Source organism: Stegastes partitus, unplaced genomic scaffold, assembly GCF_000690725.1.
Source record: "Stegastes partitus isolate 25-593 unplaced genomic scaffold, Stegastes_partitus-1.0.2 Scaffold1971, whole genome shotgun sequence".
Taxonomy (NCBI): domain Eukaryota; kingdom Metazoa; phylum Chordata; class Actinopteri; family Pomacentridae; genus Stegastes; species Stegastes partitus.
Window position 1 is genome coordinate 42,514 of NW_007579702.1, and position 17,052 is coordinate 59,565.

A 17,052-nucleotide genomic window follows, 5' to 3' on the forward strand; every position below is an offset into this window, starting at 1 on the left:
GATATTTTATAGATCAAACAATTAATTTGTTTATTCGAGTAAATAATGGACAGATTCATTTACAGTGAAAACAATCCTTAGTTCAGCATTAACACTTACTATAACAAAGTACAGCAGAGGCTAATGGGATTGTCATTAGCTACTTGATCATATGTATTATATGAAAGTACAGGACTAGTTAAAAGTTTGACATGATGACGATGCTCTTTGGAAAGTTTGTAAAGGGATGAAGTTATTCTAGTGTCAGTACCCAGTTTAATAGCAATTAGTCCAATGCTTCACTCTGAATCTAAACCGTCACCCTAACAGTGCCACTAGGTTAAGTACCAGGAGACTGTTAACCAGTAGGATACTTCCTCTGGGGAATATGAATGTCTGCAGCATATTTCACGGCAATCCACTGAGTAGTTGTTGAGATATTTCAGTGGTAGAGCGCCCAACAACAGACACTGTCATCACTAGCATTGCTAAATGCTTCATTTGAATATTATACTGTGATCTAAAGCATAAACAAGCTATGAAATACTTTTGTTTTAGACATCATAACAAATAATTGCCCGTTCTTAAACGTGCATAAGACAAGGGTGGGTTACGTCTGCTTAAACAGAAGAACAACTTCAAGTCTCCTTGTATCATTCGGATGAAGTCATCTCAAAATCATAACGACTGGACTCCTGAGGGAAAACCACAGAAGTGGCCTCATGAATCAGCTGGCGTGACAGCTGGCACTGAACGCCCTGACCTTGCCGTGTGTGTCTGCGTGCATGCCCCAACACCCACACAACAGTCCTTGCTGGCCAAATCCAATCCCATGCCACTTCCTGTGTGCCACCCCTCCCCTTTTCAAAACATTCCAGAGGGCAGCATCTATCTCCTCGTCTACGTCCACGCTCCGGGTTTCCTCCTCTGTCATTAGCTCTGCTGCAGCAGCTTCATACGTCTAATGGGGGATGCTAAGGCCTGCCGACAAAATCTATTTTAAAACCCGCGCCAATGTATAATAAGGAAAAAGCAGGTTATTATTTTAGTGGATTACGACAGCAGATAACGCGTGTGGTTTGTTTGTTTGCGATGGGTGTAGTCCTGATTGTCAACTGATGCATCTTCGTCACAGACACTAATTTAGTGTCTTAAATGACATTATCGCCTGCACTCCAACAGGCGTAATTACCAAGATTTTAAAGCTGTTGGAAAATAGTCCATTACTGTCTTGGATGATGTGATTAAGTGGTTGGCTCTGCTGCAGATTAAGAAGCAACCTCACACACGGCAGCCCACATGAAAAAGATGAAAAACAACAGCAAACTCGCAGCAACAAAGCTCTGCTCTGCATCTCAACGACGTTTACTTGATCTGTGATTACAGACGTCTCATCTGCTCTCTTCAAACCAACAGCATGGGAACTGTCCCAGATCTTAATGGAATAATCACTAGTGAGGTATTCGCCACAGGAAATGACAGCCTAAATGAAAGGGAAAACCCAGGAGCCGGAAAAAACACATTTTCCGGAAAGGTTCCTTATAATAGCTATATGGTCGCATATAGAGTCTGAGAATAGACAACTTTCTTAGTTTTATGTGACAGCGCTCCTCTGCGTTCAGCTCTGTGTCGGCTTCCATTAACAGAGACGAAGCTTTAATGCTAAACTTGAAATGCAATTTTCCTGTGGGAAAAAAGTTTTTCTTTCTTCATATTCTGTCCATCTAGTCCAAGCAAAACAATCAGGGACAATTCATGAATTTGAATATAAAACTGCATTATACACTCACTGACCATTTTATTAGGTACATTTGTGAAATCTAATGCAATTCAATGCAAAATGCTCTTTAAACTCATTAGCATACAGAAGGGAGGCAATCTATTAGGAACATATTAAAATGTATTGCACTCCGGTACACCAGCAGCACCCACAATAACTTTAATAATAAACACAAAGTACAACCATCACTCCTATGTACAAACTGAAAATGTATAAGCTTCGTAGATTTATGTCACAGTTGTAACATTTTTAGAGCACGACTGATATACCGGTTGGCTGACATTATGTCAATGATATATCAGCATAAGCATAAATGTAATCTGATGTGAAACTTTCTTTAAACTACATAATGCAGAAAGGAGGCTGCAAGGTGGAGCGGTGGTTAGCACTGTTGCCTCGCAGCAAGAAGGTCGCCGGTTCGCATCCCGGTGAGGACACCTGGGATCTGTCTGCGTGGAGTTTGCATGTTCTCCCCGTGCAGCGTGGGTTCTCTCCGGGTTCTTCCTCCCACAAGGTCCAAAAACATGTTGAGGTTAGTTGGTGATTCTAAATTGTCTGTAGGTGTGAATGTGAGTGTGCTTGATTGTCTGTCTCTAAGTGTAGCCCTGTGATAGACTGGTGACCTGTCCAGGGTGTCATCTGCCTTCACACTAAGTCAGCTGGGATAGACTCCAGCCCCCCTCCACCGACTCTAGTGAGGACTAAGCGGTGTATAGATGATGGATGGATGGAATACAGAAAGTGATGCATGGCGTAATTTTGAAACTGTGTCATCACATAATTTGTCCAGAAAAGTTGAGCTTTTGTCTTTGTGGTAAGTGTCTTACTTGTTTGCAACATACATTGCTGGAAAGTTAATAAACAACAACCTATTATTCTCCCTTTTCAATATATCTCCAACATATGAGCCAATATTTCAACATCAGAAGTCTTAAAATCTGTATTGGCCTCAAAAATCCACAGAATACAATTTTAAGGCTGCACCTATTAAAGTTAGTGGTGAGTTTATAACTCCAGTGTATTTAGTTGTGGATATTTTGGATGGTTTGATGTTTTAGGTTAAATGAGTGGAGGGAAACTCAGCATGTTGTATCTCCTTTCAAATCTATGACCTTACACGGTCACGATTATTTGAAGTGTAACCACTTCCTGCCGAGTCACGCTGACTCACAGTGAGGACTCACGTCAGTCAGTCGCACTGGTGTCTCACTTCTCCAAATCAGCCCGCCATCAGCGGTGAAGCATGACAAAGTACAAACCGTCTGTGATTAAGACATGACGGTGCATTCTTGATTGAAAAACTGCAAAAAATCCAAAACTTTCATCACACTCTGCTGAGTCCACACCACGACGCTCAGAAATGTGCAACTCAGATGGGACGACTCACCCTCTGTCAAAATGTGGTGTCACTGGGGATTTAAAGAGAGAAAGACAGACATCACGACACATTTTCCTTTTTACTGGAAGTACATTTTATAGTTAGGAAAAGGTGACTCTCTTATAGCAGAATATCAACCAGGCCAAAGTGGCTACATCAGAGAAAATATGCACGTCACCGCTCAAGTTATAATTCTGGATGGGAGAGATGAGAATTGGACAGTTACAACATTTCCTGAGATAAAATGAACCAGTGGCAATAAAACATGAGCATCGCTGGCTGTTACACCTAAATAAAACCCATTAATAAAATCTATTTAACAGGAGCAATACATTGTTTGTCTGTAGGTTCACTTGTTGAGAGTACTGTGTGCAGCATTAGAAGGTGTCATCTCTACCAACAACAGCTGAGCAGTTCTTGGTACAACAAAACTATCTCTTTTTCCTCTGTGTGTCATTTACAAATCCATCCATCCATCATCTATACACCGCTTAATCCTCACTAGGGTCGTGGGGGGCTGGAGTCTATCCCAGCTGACTTAGGGGGGACTTAGGGGACACCCTGGACAGGTCACCAGTCTATCACAGGGCTACACTTAGAGACAGACAAACAAGCACACAAACATTCACACCTACGGACAATTTAGAATCACCAATTACCCTCTACATGTTTTTGGATCTTGTGGGAGGAAGCCGGAGAGACTGCGCGGGGAGAACATGCAAACTCCACGCAGAAAGATCCCGGGTGTCCTCACAGGGACGCAAACTAGTGAACTTCTTGCTGTGAGGCAACTATGCTAACCACTAAGCATCCTTGCAGCCCTGATTTACAAATCACTGACAGGAAACATGCAAAACACTGATGTTTGAGTCAGAAGCAGAAACGAAACAGACTGCATTACTACAGTTATATGAAAACTGTCTCCGGTTGTTGTCTCATCACTAACATGAGGGGGAACTGGTGTGTTCAGTTATCAAAAAAATGCATTGTCTTGTACTTTTTTTTACACGTGTGCTCACTGGCTTGGCAGCATATGGTGCATATACATTATCCCAATCTCCACAGGACATAGGCGTTCGACTAAAAGCAAAAAGAGGGCATTTTTGTATTGTTCTCATAGTAAACCAGACCTAGAGCAGAAGGAAAGTGGAGCCCATTCATTCATGTTTGTGTCCTTCTGTCGACTGTGCTCATATTTGGGCCTGTTGCTCAGTTGTGTTGCCGGCTCTAAGCCTTGACAAACACCCATTAGGAGGGAATCCAGTCTCCACATTTAAGGGATTAATGGATTAACATGTGTTTAACCAGGCGCTTATACTCTCCAACCCCCCGTGTAGTATGACAGATACGTCCAATCACAATCTGCAAAAAGTCTGATGTGTGAGCAGGAAATCTGTTAAGTAAAGCACCAAAATCCAAAGAAATACAAGCCACGATCACAAAAACAAAAAAGTCACCTTAGCAATTTTGAACTGAGAAAAAAGTTTCAAGCGTCCGTGTTCTCCACACTGCAGCCGTGTCATCGTTTAACGACGGCTCCTGAATGCGCTGATTTCCTAAAAAACATCCCTTTTCACAGATAGCAGGTTGTCATTTGATAGCAGCGCATTGTTGAGCCTCTAAACCAAACTTGGAGCATACCGAAGTTAACTACATACCAACGGCAACCTCATGATAGCAATTTAGAGATGCAGCATAATGTCTGGAGGGCATCCATCGCAGTTAGAGGTTTTTGTTTTGGATGATCTTACGCTGAAATGTCAGATCAGTTGTAGCAACATGCTTTATTTGGGATTTCTCAAAAGTCATACACACCAAACACAGCTGCAAATCAATGTGGACCTGCCCATGTGCCACTTAATATGTAATTATACATTTCTAATTTTGTGCTGCTCGTGTGATTCAACATGTCTCTGTTCTTATTAGTCCATACAAGCACAACTTTGAGGGGTTTTTTTTACTAGGGAATTTCCATTTTCTACGACCTTATGCTTCTATTTTGCTCAATTTTACAGGAAAATAAAGTACTTTTTACACCTTTTGGTTTATTTCACATATACAGTTACAATGCAGAATGTAGCTTACAAACAGTTTATTAATGTCATTAATTGTTTGATTTTTTTATCCAACTAAGCACAGAATAAAACAACATGCTAACGGTATGACAGTTAAATAATAGAAAGTTTTAGCACTTTCAGTTTGAATACTTTAAACATTATTACACTGTGCTAATTATACTTCTTTACTTTTATTTTACTGGCACCTTGAACACAAGATTTCCACTTGAATTTTACAATAGATTACGATATTTTACGCTGTTGTTTTACTGAACTAAAACATCTGAACAGTTTGGGGTTTTCTATCCGTCATCCTACAGCATGCCATACTTTATGATATAAATGTCTCCATAATATGGGTTGAAATAGTAATTGTTTGGGCCATTTAATTATAAGATTTCTTTAAATATAATTGACAGGTTTTATAATTCTGCATGGTTCTCATCTTAACATAACTAAAACATAATTTCATACGGCTTGCATTTACAAACTTTTAACTCCCTGAACTCCAAATCTGTTTGAAAGGCGTGTAATTTATTTTTTTTAAGTAAATAAAATTGCCAAACATTACACCACTCATTAGAGCCAGAAAACATAAAAATAGAGAGAATTATTAGAAAGTAAGCTTTCCAAAGGTCCTTGAACTAACCATCCGTGACATGCCACTCCGTCTGAAAACTTAAAACTGTGATATCTCCTCAAAACAAATTTATTCAACATGTCTCGTTTAAAAAAATACCAAAAATTAAACCATTTGGTTTACCAAGGTTATGTAAAAGAACAAAATCTGTGCTCCTCGGCTTAACTGAGAAGCTATTAGTGACTCAGCTGCTTCTAACAGTGACGTGACAAAAATGCTGTGTTTACACAGAGCAGACAGGAGACAAGGATGGAAACAAATAAAAAATGTGAGTTGGAACATGTCCATAGCAAGTAGAGCCACCATGTTATTTTTTACATTATAGATAACACCAGTGGGGACTTGGAAAAATGTTGTACACATTGATTTTTTTTTTTTTTTTTAATTTGTAAGGTCTACACCTTACTATGTTAAGCGTTCTGTGACAACATGTGTTGTAAACTGTGCTATAAATAAAACTGAATTGAATTGAACTAATAAATAATGAAATTCTATTTTTATTTGTACTTCTTTTAAGTTTCATGGCATTATAACTGTGTCATACAGCACAGCATTCATTTTGGAGTTCTCTCTACTTCTAACCACAGATGTGCATTTCCATAGAGGTGCAGGACTTCCTACTGCAGTGAAAAATGAGCCAACCATGAGGAGAACTGTGACGGGGGAGGATAATGCCTAGAAACTGCTCGGGGTTCAGAGGGCTAAACTCTCCAGGCATCAGAAAACATTAAAACTGTTACTAAATGACTTCACGGTCAATTTTAGTCATCCACTCCTCTATTTCCACGTTTGGAGGTGGAGATACCTTTTGTTTGCCGACTGTACCTTTAAGAGAACCTCATCCCACCTTATTCCACTTGCTCTAACTGCAGTAGTACTTTAGGTGCAGCGCGGTGATAACTCTTAATGCTGTCTGTAAATCAAAGAGTGGAAGCTGCTCGAGCACACAAGCGGATTTTTGCTGAGCCAGAACCACAAAGGGTGTGGAAGGCGGAGGAGGAGGAGGTGGCAGCGGTTAGCTTTCTGTAGATCTATATTAAGTAAGGCAAAGAGTTTACGACATTGAGGTTTGAATTAAAATCACTCTGCACTGTCTGTTGTGCAGTTGTCCACATCGCATCAAAAGCTTTGTTCTAAAGACTCGGATGCGTCGTGAGATAAAGAGAAAGGTCGGGAAAGCAAAGAGAGAGAGGATGCAAGTGGAACGACATGCCTGCCATACGGGTATTTTAGGCCTCGGGGTCGGATTAGGAAGGAGAAGTTATGTTGCTGCAGGAAAACAAACTCCAAAACTTTTCAAAAGTAAGCCAGTTATACTGATTTAACTTTAAGTTTCCCGTTCATGGCGACTGGAGCTTAAATTCTTAATTAACGTCAGCCACACTGGAAATTTGTGCCACAGTTCACCTCCTGCAACTATTAGTCCATTTTAAACGCAAACATGAGACAAGGGAGCAAAACATGACATTACTGGTGTAAAAAAACAGCTCTATAGAATGTGTGGTGTGTCAGTGCATGGAAGAAATGTATCCCCCACCATAAAAAAAACCCACAACCACATGTTCTTTTACCAGGCAGTGGGTGACTTTCTCTTAGGTGAACCAGCTCCTCTGCAGGCTGAATGGTCAATTAGTGGTTGGTGTTGTCTGCGTATCACAGACCGACTTAAGAGGCCTTTTTCTGAGAATAGAAAACTGGGTGAACACCGAATGCGTCCTATGCCTCTGGGTATAATGTACAGTTAGTCATCCTCTATTTTAAGCTATAGGAGCAGGAGAAACAGGGGCTGAAGTTTGATAGGGTTTCCTTGGAGTGTGTTCTGCCAAATTTTAGTGTTGTACTACATTGTTTGGATTTGCTCGTGGCAAGAGAGAGAGAGAGAGAGAGAGAGGGGGGGGGCAGGATGTAGCCATTACATAGACAAAGCTGCTGTGAGCCCCCAGAGCGGCGGAGAGCTCCGGAGAGACAGAACGAGAGGCTGAATCAGACCTCTCGACAGCACATCAAATTCCATCGCAGCGTATGTGTGTGAGGAGGAGTCCTGAGGGAGAGGACTGCTGCTACCGCTGCTGTCTGACTGCACACACAATTGCCTTTAATGCTGCAGAGGGAACACATATGAAACTGTGCTCATACACTTTCCGTAGCCTTATCTTTTTTTTTCCCTCCCCCTCTTTTAACCTTTACAGTGTACAAGACAAACACTGCTGTGAAAATGGATGTGGTTTCACTTCTCAGAATTAGGAAGTGTCGTTTTCTTTCTATACTGATTAATCACACGGGTGTGACCTTTGACGGGACGGTTGATCGCTAAGCTCCTCTTTTGAAATATATGTTGTCATGGCACCACCTTATTGTTTTGGTATGCACGATCTGGACAAATCACACTTATCACCTTCAAAGACAGAAGTCTGCAGCATGTGGGACTAAAGCTCTTGAGCTCCTTTATACTCTATGTATGGTTAACATGCACGCAGCAAAGCTAAAGTTGAAAAGTATCCATCGAAGGTTTAAACACATCTGCTGCACTCGATTTCTAACTACAGTGTATATGATGACAGAAATCTGACAAAAGTGATGCATGCAAAAACTCATCCTAAATCTTGAAATCCACAAACGTCAGAGATAATAACTATAGCAGAGATTAGATTACAGAGATAGATAATAACAGCATTACAACCACTTGGCATTCGGTTCACAATTTACACCAGAAAGTCATGTGTTCCCAGCTTTTGTGCAGATGTGTGGCTGAAAATTTAGTCGTGTGCTCAGTTTGTCACATCGGTGCTCTGCTGGAGCTCTGAGCAGGTTAAATAATTAGTCCTTTACCTCTACTCTCTGCCCAGTACAAAAGGTTGATGTGTTTCAGATTACTGTTAAAGAATACTACACAGCCGAATAGAGCTGCAATACTTATAAGTAAATAAGTAAATAAATCAAAATTTTCCAATTTTATTGTCTTAAATGTGAATGTTTTCCATTTTCTTTCCTTCTCTGTGACAGTAAACTAAATAAGACATTAGAGGATGTCATCTCTAAAACATTGATCAACATGTTTTACTGTTTTTATATATACCTGTACATAGTTATGTCACTTATGTATGTTTTAGATAACTGGCTCAATATTTCAACCCATCATGCTTCCAGTTTGTGTATTTTATAGTCTAAGGATCTTAAGATTAGAATTTAGCTCCCTTTTCATATTAAAAAAATATGTTTACAGATAAAACCCAATTTCTTTTTTCTGTTGGCACTTCTGAAACTGTCTATAATAGAGGATACAAGCCATTGTCCCAGCTTCAACTCTGTCTCGGCCAGCGGTAATGTATTAGTAATAGCATCGACTGGCTGACTGAGGCCTGGATTTTGATGCTAAAAGAAGCAATGCCAGCTCCCCTGAGAACTGGGAGAAATAAGGTACTTCTTATCTGACTTTCCATCACTGTCGTTTCCATGGTTTCACACTTTTACTAACAGCCATATTCAGTTATGGTGCATTAGCGCAAATCAGGGTCCCTGTGATGATTCAAAAGCTGTTAAGACCAAAAATTTAACTCAGTGTGTCACGTCTGTACCACCTCCACACCTCAACATTCTGGCTTCAGCTAAAGAGACTCATAATTTTAATTAGCAGGGTAGTTTTTTCACACATACAACACATTTAAGAAGTCTTAATGTCACGGATGGCAATGAAGGTCTCATTGGAAAGCAAACTACAAAAGAGGTCACAGAGCCTGCAAGCACAATTTCTATCCTGTATTGGATAAAGGAGGATGAGAAGGCCACTGCGCTCTCAGTGTCCTGTGCTGAGATAATGAGAAGTCTCAGTGGAAACCGAAAAAACTAATTCATCCAAACAACGTGGAACTTCAAGTGGCTTTAACAGCGTCTCAAAGCAGTGATGCCACTCAGCCCTGGAGCTCACCCAGAGGCCAACTCTGCACCGACTGAACCACTGGTACTAACACAAATCTCTTCTGGTACTCGGATACTGTAACAGCACTGAGAAAAGAAACGCCTAAAAATGTAGATCCTTTAAGATGAAGGAAAGATTAGACTGCACATGTTAATTCCTTCACCAAATTAGTGCAAAGGGTTGGTGACAATAGGAAGCAGAGCAGAATGCTGTACAGGCCTCCTGAGGCTGAATACCTGACATGTTTCTTTACCACACAATCTGAATCTTATCAACAGTCTCTGCCTGATTTGAGCACACAGAGGCAGTTTTATCAAATGTGGTCACTATGTTTACCACCTTGGCCATGTGTATGAAGGTTAGTCAGATTTAAATAGGCATATTATATGCTGCCGGCTTAGTGTGTTTCCTGGAAGTGCATCTAAAAGATGCAGCAAGGTTTGCCAGGGACAGTCCACATGGAGCCAGCAATGTCATGGAAGACAGAGTGTGCCAGGACGAGCTCGGTCTCAGCTCCCGCACTATCAGCCATTTACATTTTGTCTGCTGGCTGAGGACACGCTACCTCTCTCTCTTTCTAACACTCTCCACGGGTTGCACAGATCACAATGTGGCCCCATTCTCTCATTCCTGTGAGGACTGCTGCTGTGAAAAATCTCCCTCATCAGACACTTAGAAGCCTCAATAATCATAAAACTTTACAGCTTCGGTTCTGCCAAATCCACTCACCTCTACTTACAAAACATTTTATTATTTTATCAGAGATTTTGACTTTTCTGTGTTTAAAATGCTTTTCTAATTGCGGCCTACAACAGTTCAGTCAGGAGAAAAGAGGATATGGCATTACTGCTCTTTCAGTTCACGCTGTCTCACCACTTCAGTTTTTTCTGCTCAAGTGTTAAAAATAATTTCAGCAGTTATACTATAAAACCCCACGAAAGGAACACATGAACATTCATAGTCATAGTTATTAAATGTAAATCCCACCTCACTCACTCTGTTAAAGCATTTATTGGGAACAACTTGCACACAAAACTTCAATTTAGTCCAGAACAGTAACATGAAACTTTAAGTACACCTGAAAGTAATTCTATGTAGTTTTCATTACTGCTTACATCAAATTATATGTACTGGGAAATAATAGGTTGGCAAAAAGACAGGGTGGCAGTTTTCAATAACGACATGGTGTTTTAACATCCATCCATCCATTGTCTATACCCAACTTAATCCTCATGAGGACCCTGGACAGGTCACCAGTCTATCACAGGGCTACACTTAGAGACAGACAACCAAGCACATATTCACACCTATGGTCAATTTAGACCTCAGCATGTTTCTGGACTGTGGGAGGAAGCTGGAGAACCCGGAGAGAACCCACGCTGCACGGGGAGAACATGCAAACTCCACGCAGAAAGATCCCGGGTGTCCTCACCAGGACACGAACCGGCGACCTTCTAGCTGCGAGGCAACGGTGCTAACCACTGCTCCACCTTGCAGCCCGTGTTTTAACATAACACAGCATATCTTGTTTTGTGCAAAGTGAACACAAAGCATTTATTTTAGCCCATATTTTGAGTCCAACAGACGATTATATTCAATGCTCCGTGCACAATGTATAACATTTGAATTGAACTTAAACATATTAGGCTGTATCAGCTTTATAAATCTAAGTACAGTGAACTTAGACGTCAAATCTTGTTGAAAAAATGTGTCAAGCTCAAATGGGATGAGTGTTTGTGTCAAGTAAACAATTTTATTGTCAGTGTGACATCTCTGGACATTTGTGTGGCTCCTACACTAACATTCTGTGTCACAGATGACTTGGGATTCCTTGTGTAATAATGCTGATCATACTGACACCTATTAGACTGTCTAGTATCGACTAAGCATGTCGCTGTGGCTACACATGAGTGTGATGAAACACCCGATGTGGTATTTTTACACAGTGTCTATTCTTAAAGCGAACAGTCTTAGAAAATGAATAAGGACCATAATACCAGTGATCCTGTATCTTGAAGGTGTTTTGTCATCAGATATATTCTAACCCTTGACGAATTGATTCCCATTTACTGGTAATATGCTGAAATTCCTTGTCACTGGATAACAGGAGTTAAGTGCTCAAGCCAGATAATAATCAACTGTGACCGTCCTGATCAATACTCGTAACCTCTCTGCCTGCTGTCGTCGCCTCACTCCTGATAATGATAATGCTGTCCACAGATTGATTTAACCTGTTTATTGACAGCCTAGGATCAATACTATTTATTAAAAAAAAAAAAACTGCCAATGCCTCTGAGCTGTCAGCTGTAACCGCCAGGGATGAATTTATGGGGAACTTGAGTCAACGGCCCGACACACCTCAACAGCCTAGAAGTGCAGTTGACTGACACATCTGTCACCTCATGACACCTCGTTGCCTTCTTCTGAAACTTTCCCATGAACACACCGCAGCGCTAACCGCGGGCTGACGTGACATGTAGTATTTTCTGCACTTCCTCTCCCTGCAAGGAAATATCCAGTCTGCCATCCAGCAGGCCAAAAAACATTTTAGAAAGTCAAATGAAGCAAACTAACCATTTTCACACCAATACTGATGAAAACAGTCTATTTGGAATTACAATAGCAGCGCTGTAAAATGTTTACTTACACTGCAAAACAACAGCTTGTTGTGTCATGGCTTTAACAGATGTTTGGATAAATGATCATTATCATGCAAACTAGTATTGATGCCCTGACCAGCATCCTGAGCACGTCAACCACGCTTAGCATCTGTTTGTCTGTCATATAGCTGAGCAGACCAAACACTCAGAAGGATGTGGTTGATCAGTCTTGGATAACGAGCCTTTAGCAAGAATAAACAGTATATGGCACCAATCCAACACTGTTGTAATTCTCTCAGGCAGTGTTTAAATCCAGATGTGGAGTTACATTACAGCTTCAGCATGTGCCGACACGAAAATAGATCCGCATAAAACAGATGCCTTTTCCAATAACACAGGAGCGAAACCAGTGACACAAGCGCCAGTATTGATGACGAGGTCACGCAGGCTGCACTGACCTCATTTGGACTAATGGTTCGGATGCAGAGCCCCTGAACATGATTTAGTACGGTTCACAAGGCCTCCGGCATAATGAGTAACTAACGCCAGACTTTCTTTTACGCTGAAATCATATCACCACATTCCAGAGATACCAAAAAACCCCTGCAGCCTCAATGAGGTTTGAAATTAACGGCAGTGACCATGAAAATGCTCAGAAATGTAACACCGAGGCAGGTAGCACAGAAGTGGAAATATAGGCAGCCCCAGAACTTGTGGTTCTGTTTGAGTCCCTCACAGTGTTTGCACAGTCCCAATAAAGATAAAAACCTTGATCAATGACTTTATGACCAACGCTACTTAGCATGACTCATTCATTCATTTTCGTAACTAATGACTATATTCATTAATGATTGATTTTTTTGATTAATCCAATTAAACAAACCCCAAAAGTTCCTACAGTCCAACGTAACATCATCATTGTTTTGTTCAACCTAAACCCAAACAGAATGACCTAGTTAGAATTTAAAAAAAAAAAAAGCCAATCTTCACATTTCAATGTGTGGAACCAATAAAGTTTGGATAATTTTGCACAGATTACAATTTGAATAAACCAATGATGGGAGAATTGGAGTAGAGCAGGTGAAGCAGTGGACGCATTTGTGTTTGGGTCTGTGTCCCAGGGCATCGGACTTGTTCAGTCACTGTCTCGGGTTACGCTTGCAGGCAGTCGAATCACAATACGTTTCAAAGCAGACAATACTGTCTAGAGTTACTAAAAGTCAGCTCTTTCCCCTTCTGACAATCACAGGCAGTAACAGAATTGCAGCATATTTTGTCTCGTTAAAAATACATTTGTGCAAATGGGAAAATGCTAACTGGGTCACAGTGTGCCAGCGATACTACGGCTGTGTGGAAGAAAAAAAACTTTGTGTGCGGCAGAAATTTGAAAAAGAAAGTTATTCATGAATCAGGAAAGCTTGGTGAGGAGGACAAATAATGAGATAATTTCTCTTCAGAAATCTCCAATTACAGAACGCGTCCCACTGGAGTAATTATACCTCTTGGCATTACATGAAGTCGAAGTAGTGATACTGCCCCCGTAGCTCTCAGGTGTCCTTTATGTTAAATAGGTTTGTTTGCAGACTGGAGTTACTGAAACGTGACTCTCCATACCAGACCAGAGCTAATGTTTAATTATTGTAAGGCGTAGGCAGAAGGTAAAGGTAAACCAGAGCTGATAAGACACAAAAGTCTGAACAGGATACACCTCTGACAATGATTTTCAGGTTTCTTACATATTAAAACTGGGAGTTTGAATTCGAGAGGTACTGAAATGTGACTCTGCCTCAGAACCGTCCTGTTGTTTTATTCATTAAGCAGTAGGTTAAAGGTAACAGAGGCAGAGATGATAAAGTGGCAAGAAGCAGTCGTGTAGAGAAAATAAGGAGACTTTTAGTTAATTAAAAGCTGTAGGGCAGAATGAAATGATACAAGACTGAACCTGGAAAGCCCTGCATGCCAACCTGTGTGGTTAGCATTATTACAAACACTGAGTGCAATCGACAACACCTTCGAATTTATGAAGTTGAAACAGATTTTTAAAAAACGCAGCTAAAACAGAAACAACTAATTAAATGTTAATCGTCTTTAACAGCCACGTAACAATGAAAGTAATACTCTAACGGGAAGAGAATAAAAATAGACCTGACTTTGTGTTTCATCACTTTTTAACAGGACTTTTACTTGTGGTTTTCATGCTGTTGTGCATTTTATAATGAATCACTTGAAACTGCTGTTTTGAAAAGTGTAATATAAAGTAAGTCACTTTCTTAATATTAGATGCTCATGTAATAATATTCTGGAAACATGTGATAGTTGTGAGGGTCAGTTTTCTCCCTCATGGAAAAGTAACATGAATGGAACAGGATAATCAACTACTCAGATTCAGAACTTTCTAAAAAGCCAATCATTTCATTTTCCATTCTCTCGTTTACGAAGTTGGGCACATTTTCTTCATCATAAGTGACAGTGGACTGCAAATCTTTGTGGGTTTTGAACTGTTTTCTGACAATTTACAGACCAAAACGTAGGATTTGAATGATTGAGAAAATAATCAGGAGATTAGCCTGATCAAAAAAAAAAAAAAAAGAAGTTTGTTACTACAAATACCATTATTTACCATTACACTCAACTAATACTCAAGACAAGGCACTGTTATCTACATAGTATGTTTAAATCAACAGCTGTTGAACGCTTTCCAGTAGAAAAATAAGACTGACATTATAAATTAATCTCATAAGTTACCATTTTAAGGTTATGAACCAGCAGGGTTATGTATTATATAATTTTACCAGAGTAATTTAAATATTAACCATTTAAAATCAGATAAAATACTACTTTACCTGACTGTTTTGAATATGAAGGCTGAGGCCTCGCAGTATTAATAGTCATGAAGATTAACCTAACTATTTCTGTTATTTTATGAACAATAACTTGAGTAATTTAAATATTACCACTAAGACCCAACTGTATTATTAATTATGAAGATTAGCCAAACTAACTTTAATATTAAGGCTAAGGTCCTACAACATCAATAATAATGGAGATTAACCTGAGTAATCTGAATATTAAGGCTAAGACCCAGAGTCTCGGTAATCATGCAGGTTTACCAAAGTAACTTAAGGCTAAAAGCCTATTATATTGTTATTTATGCAGGTTATCCTGATTAATTTGGAACTAAACTTACAACCCTACCAAAATATACATAAAAACACAACAAATCCAAGGACTCCCAATGAGCAAGCTTTATTTTTGTTTATTTTTTTCTCCCTTCTAGTTTTATTTCTTTGTTTTTCTGGGGGCTTTAGGTCAACACCTGCATCATCTTGCTGCATCCTGTGTCGAGGAGCCACAGGTCAGGTTCGAGCTTACCCTTAAATATTTCAGTTTTGTGCTTATATGGTGCATTTTAGTGATGAAGCTACCGAACAGCCTGCCAGCAGACCGAGAGGCTGAACCTGGAGGTTGACAGGAAACACCAGCTCATTTCTCTCTCCAAGAATGACTTGAAGCGACGTTTCTTTTTCTCATTTTCACTTCTTGAACAGACTGAGTGTTGACTGTGTAAACTCCTGTTGCCCCCTTAATAAAGCACACTTTCACAGAACTGAGTGTAGCTGCAGCGGGGTCCTGTTGCTCACACCTGTGTGAAGTTCACCTGCCCGTTGCTAACGAACACTCACCGTCTCTAAGCTGCTGTTGCCGGGCAGCGCGTTCTCGGACGGCGCGAGCCCACTTCTCCGCCTCCTCCAGGTTGGCGCGCGGGTCCTGGAGCGCCGCGAGCCGAAAGCACTGCTCCACTCTCTGCCGCGAGACCCCGGAACTCATCCAGCGCCGGCGCAGCGGGTAGAAGTAGGCGGCCAGGTACGCCGCCGGGTCCGCGTTGTCATCCTCCCGGTAAGCCCGGCAGCCGACGCAGTCCTTCAGGCTGAACGCCGCCTTGCTCCGCCCGACAGGTGCCGACGTGAGCCGCTGGACGACCAGGTCCCTCTCCGTCAGGTTCACGGAACACCTGACTTTTCGGTTACTCGTGAGCGTGAATTCCCCGTACAGCGTGACCGGGCTGATGCCGGTGTTGAGGTCCGGTTCAGTCCTCCTGTGATCCATCATCCTGCCGGACTGTGGGGAGACCGGGACGCGGGAGGAGGAGGAGGGGGGGGGTCCGGGATACAGCAGCAGCAGCAGCCACGCTGTCACATAGCTCACCGCCTGGATGATGCGAGCAAAGTGGAGAGAGCCAGACTGCGACTGACAGCCTGCTGCCCGGACACCTGTCAACACCACCGCAGTCCGACACTCCGCATCCGGTCATATTTCAAAGTAAGAGCACCACCTGTGAGTCTTGTTACCTGTGAGGAGAGCAATTAAATAATTGAAAACATGACAAGTAATGTTGAACTTGTAGATTGTTCTATTTTATGTTGTATCCATATATACGGAAGAGGATTAGGGCCACTGAAGAAAAAAATGATAAAATTCTGAGAAAACAGTCAGAATTCTGACCTTTTTTTTTTCCAGAAATTGAAAAATAAAATTCCTGGATTTTTTATTTTTTTATTTTATTTCATTTTTTTTTTAATGTTCTGGAAAAAAGTCAGAATTCTGACTTTAATCTCAGAATTTTATTATTTTTTTCTTCAGTGGCCCTAATCCTCTTCCGTACATGTTTCTATATATTCATGTCTAAGTGTGTTCATGCCAC

The 17,052-nt window shown here is 40.9% G+C and overlaps 1 protein-coding gene across 1 annotated transcript in view; it reads right to left on the reverse strand.

Moving 5' to 3' along the window:
• Positions 1–16,457, reverse strand: part of LOC103373402 (sphingosine kinase 1) — a 43,846-nt gene extending 27,389 nt beyond the window's left edge. The window contains exon 1 of the mRNA XM_008303280.1: positions 16,034–16,457. Within this exon, the coding sequence (XP_008301502.1) occupies positions 16,034–16,457 (424 nt within the window). The remainder of the gene's footprint in view (positions 1–16,033) is intronic.
• Positions 16,458–17,052: the final 595 nt, after the last annotated feature.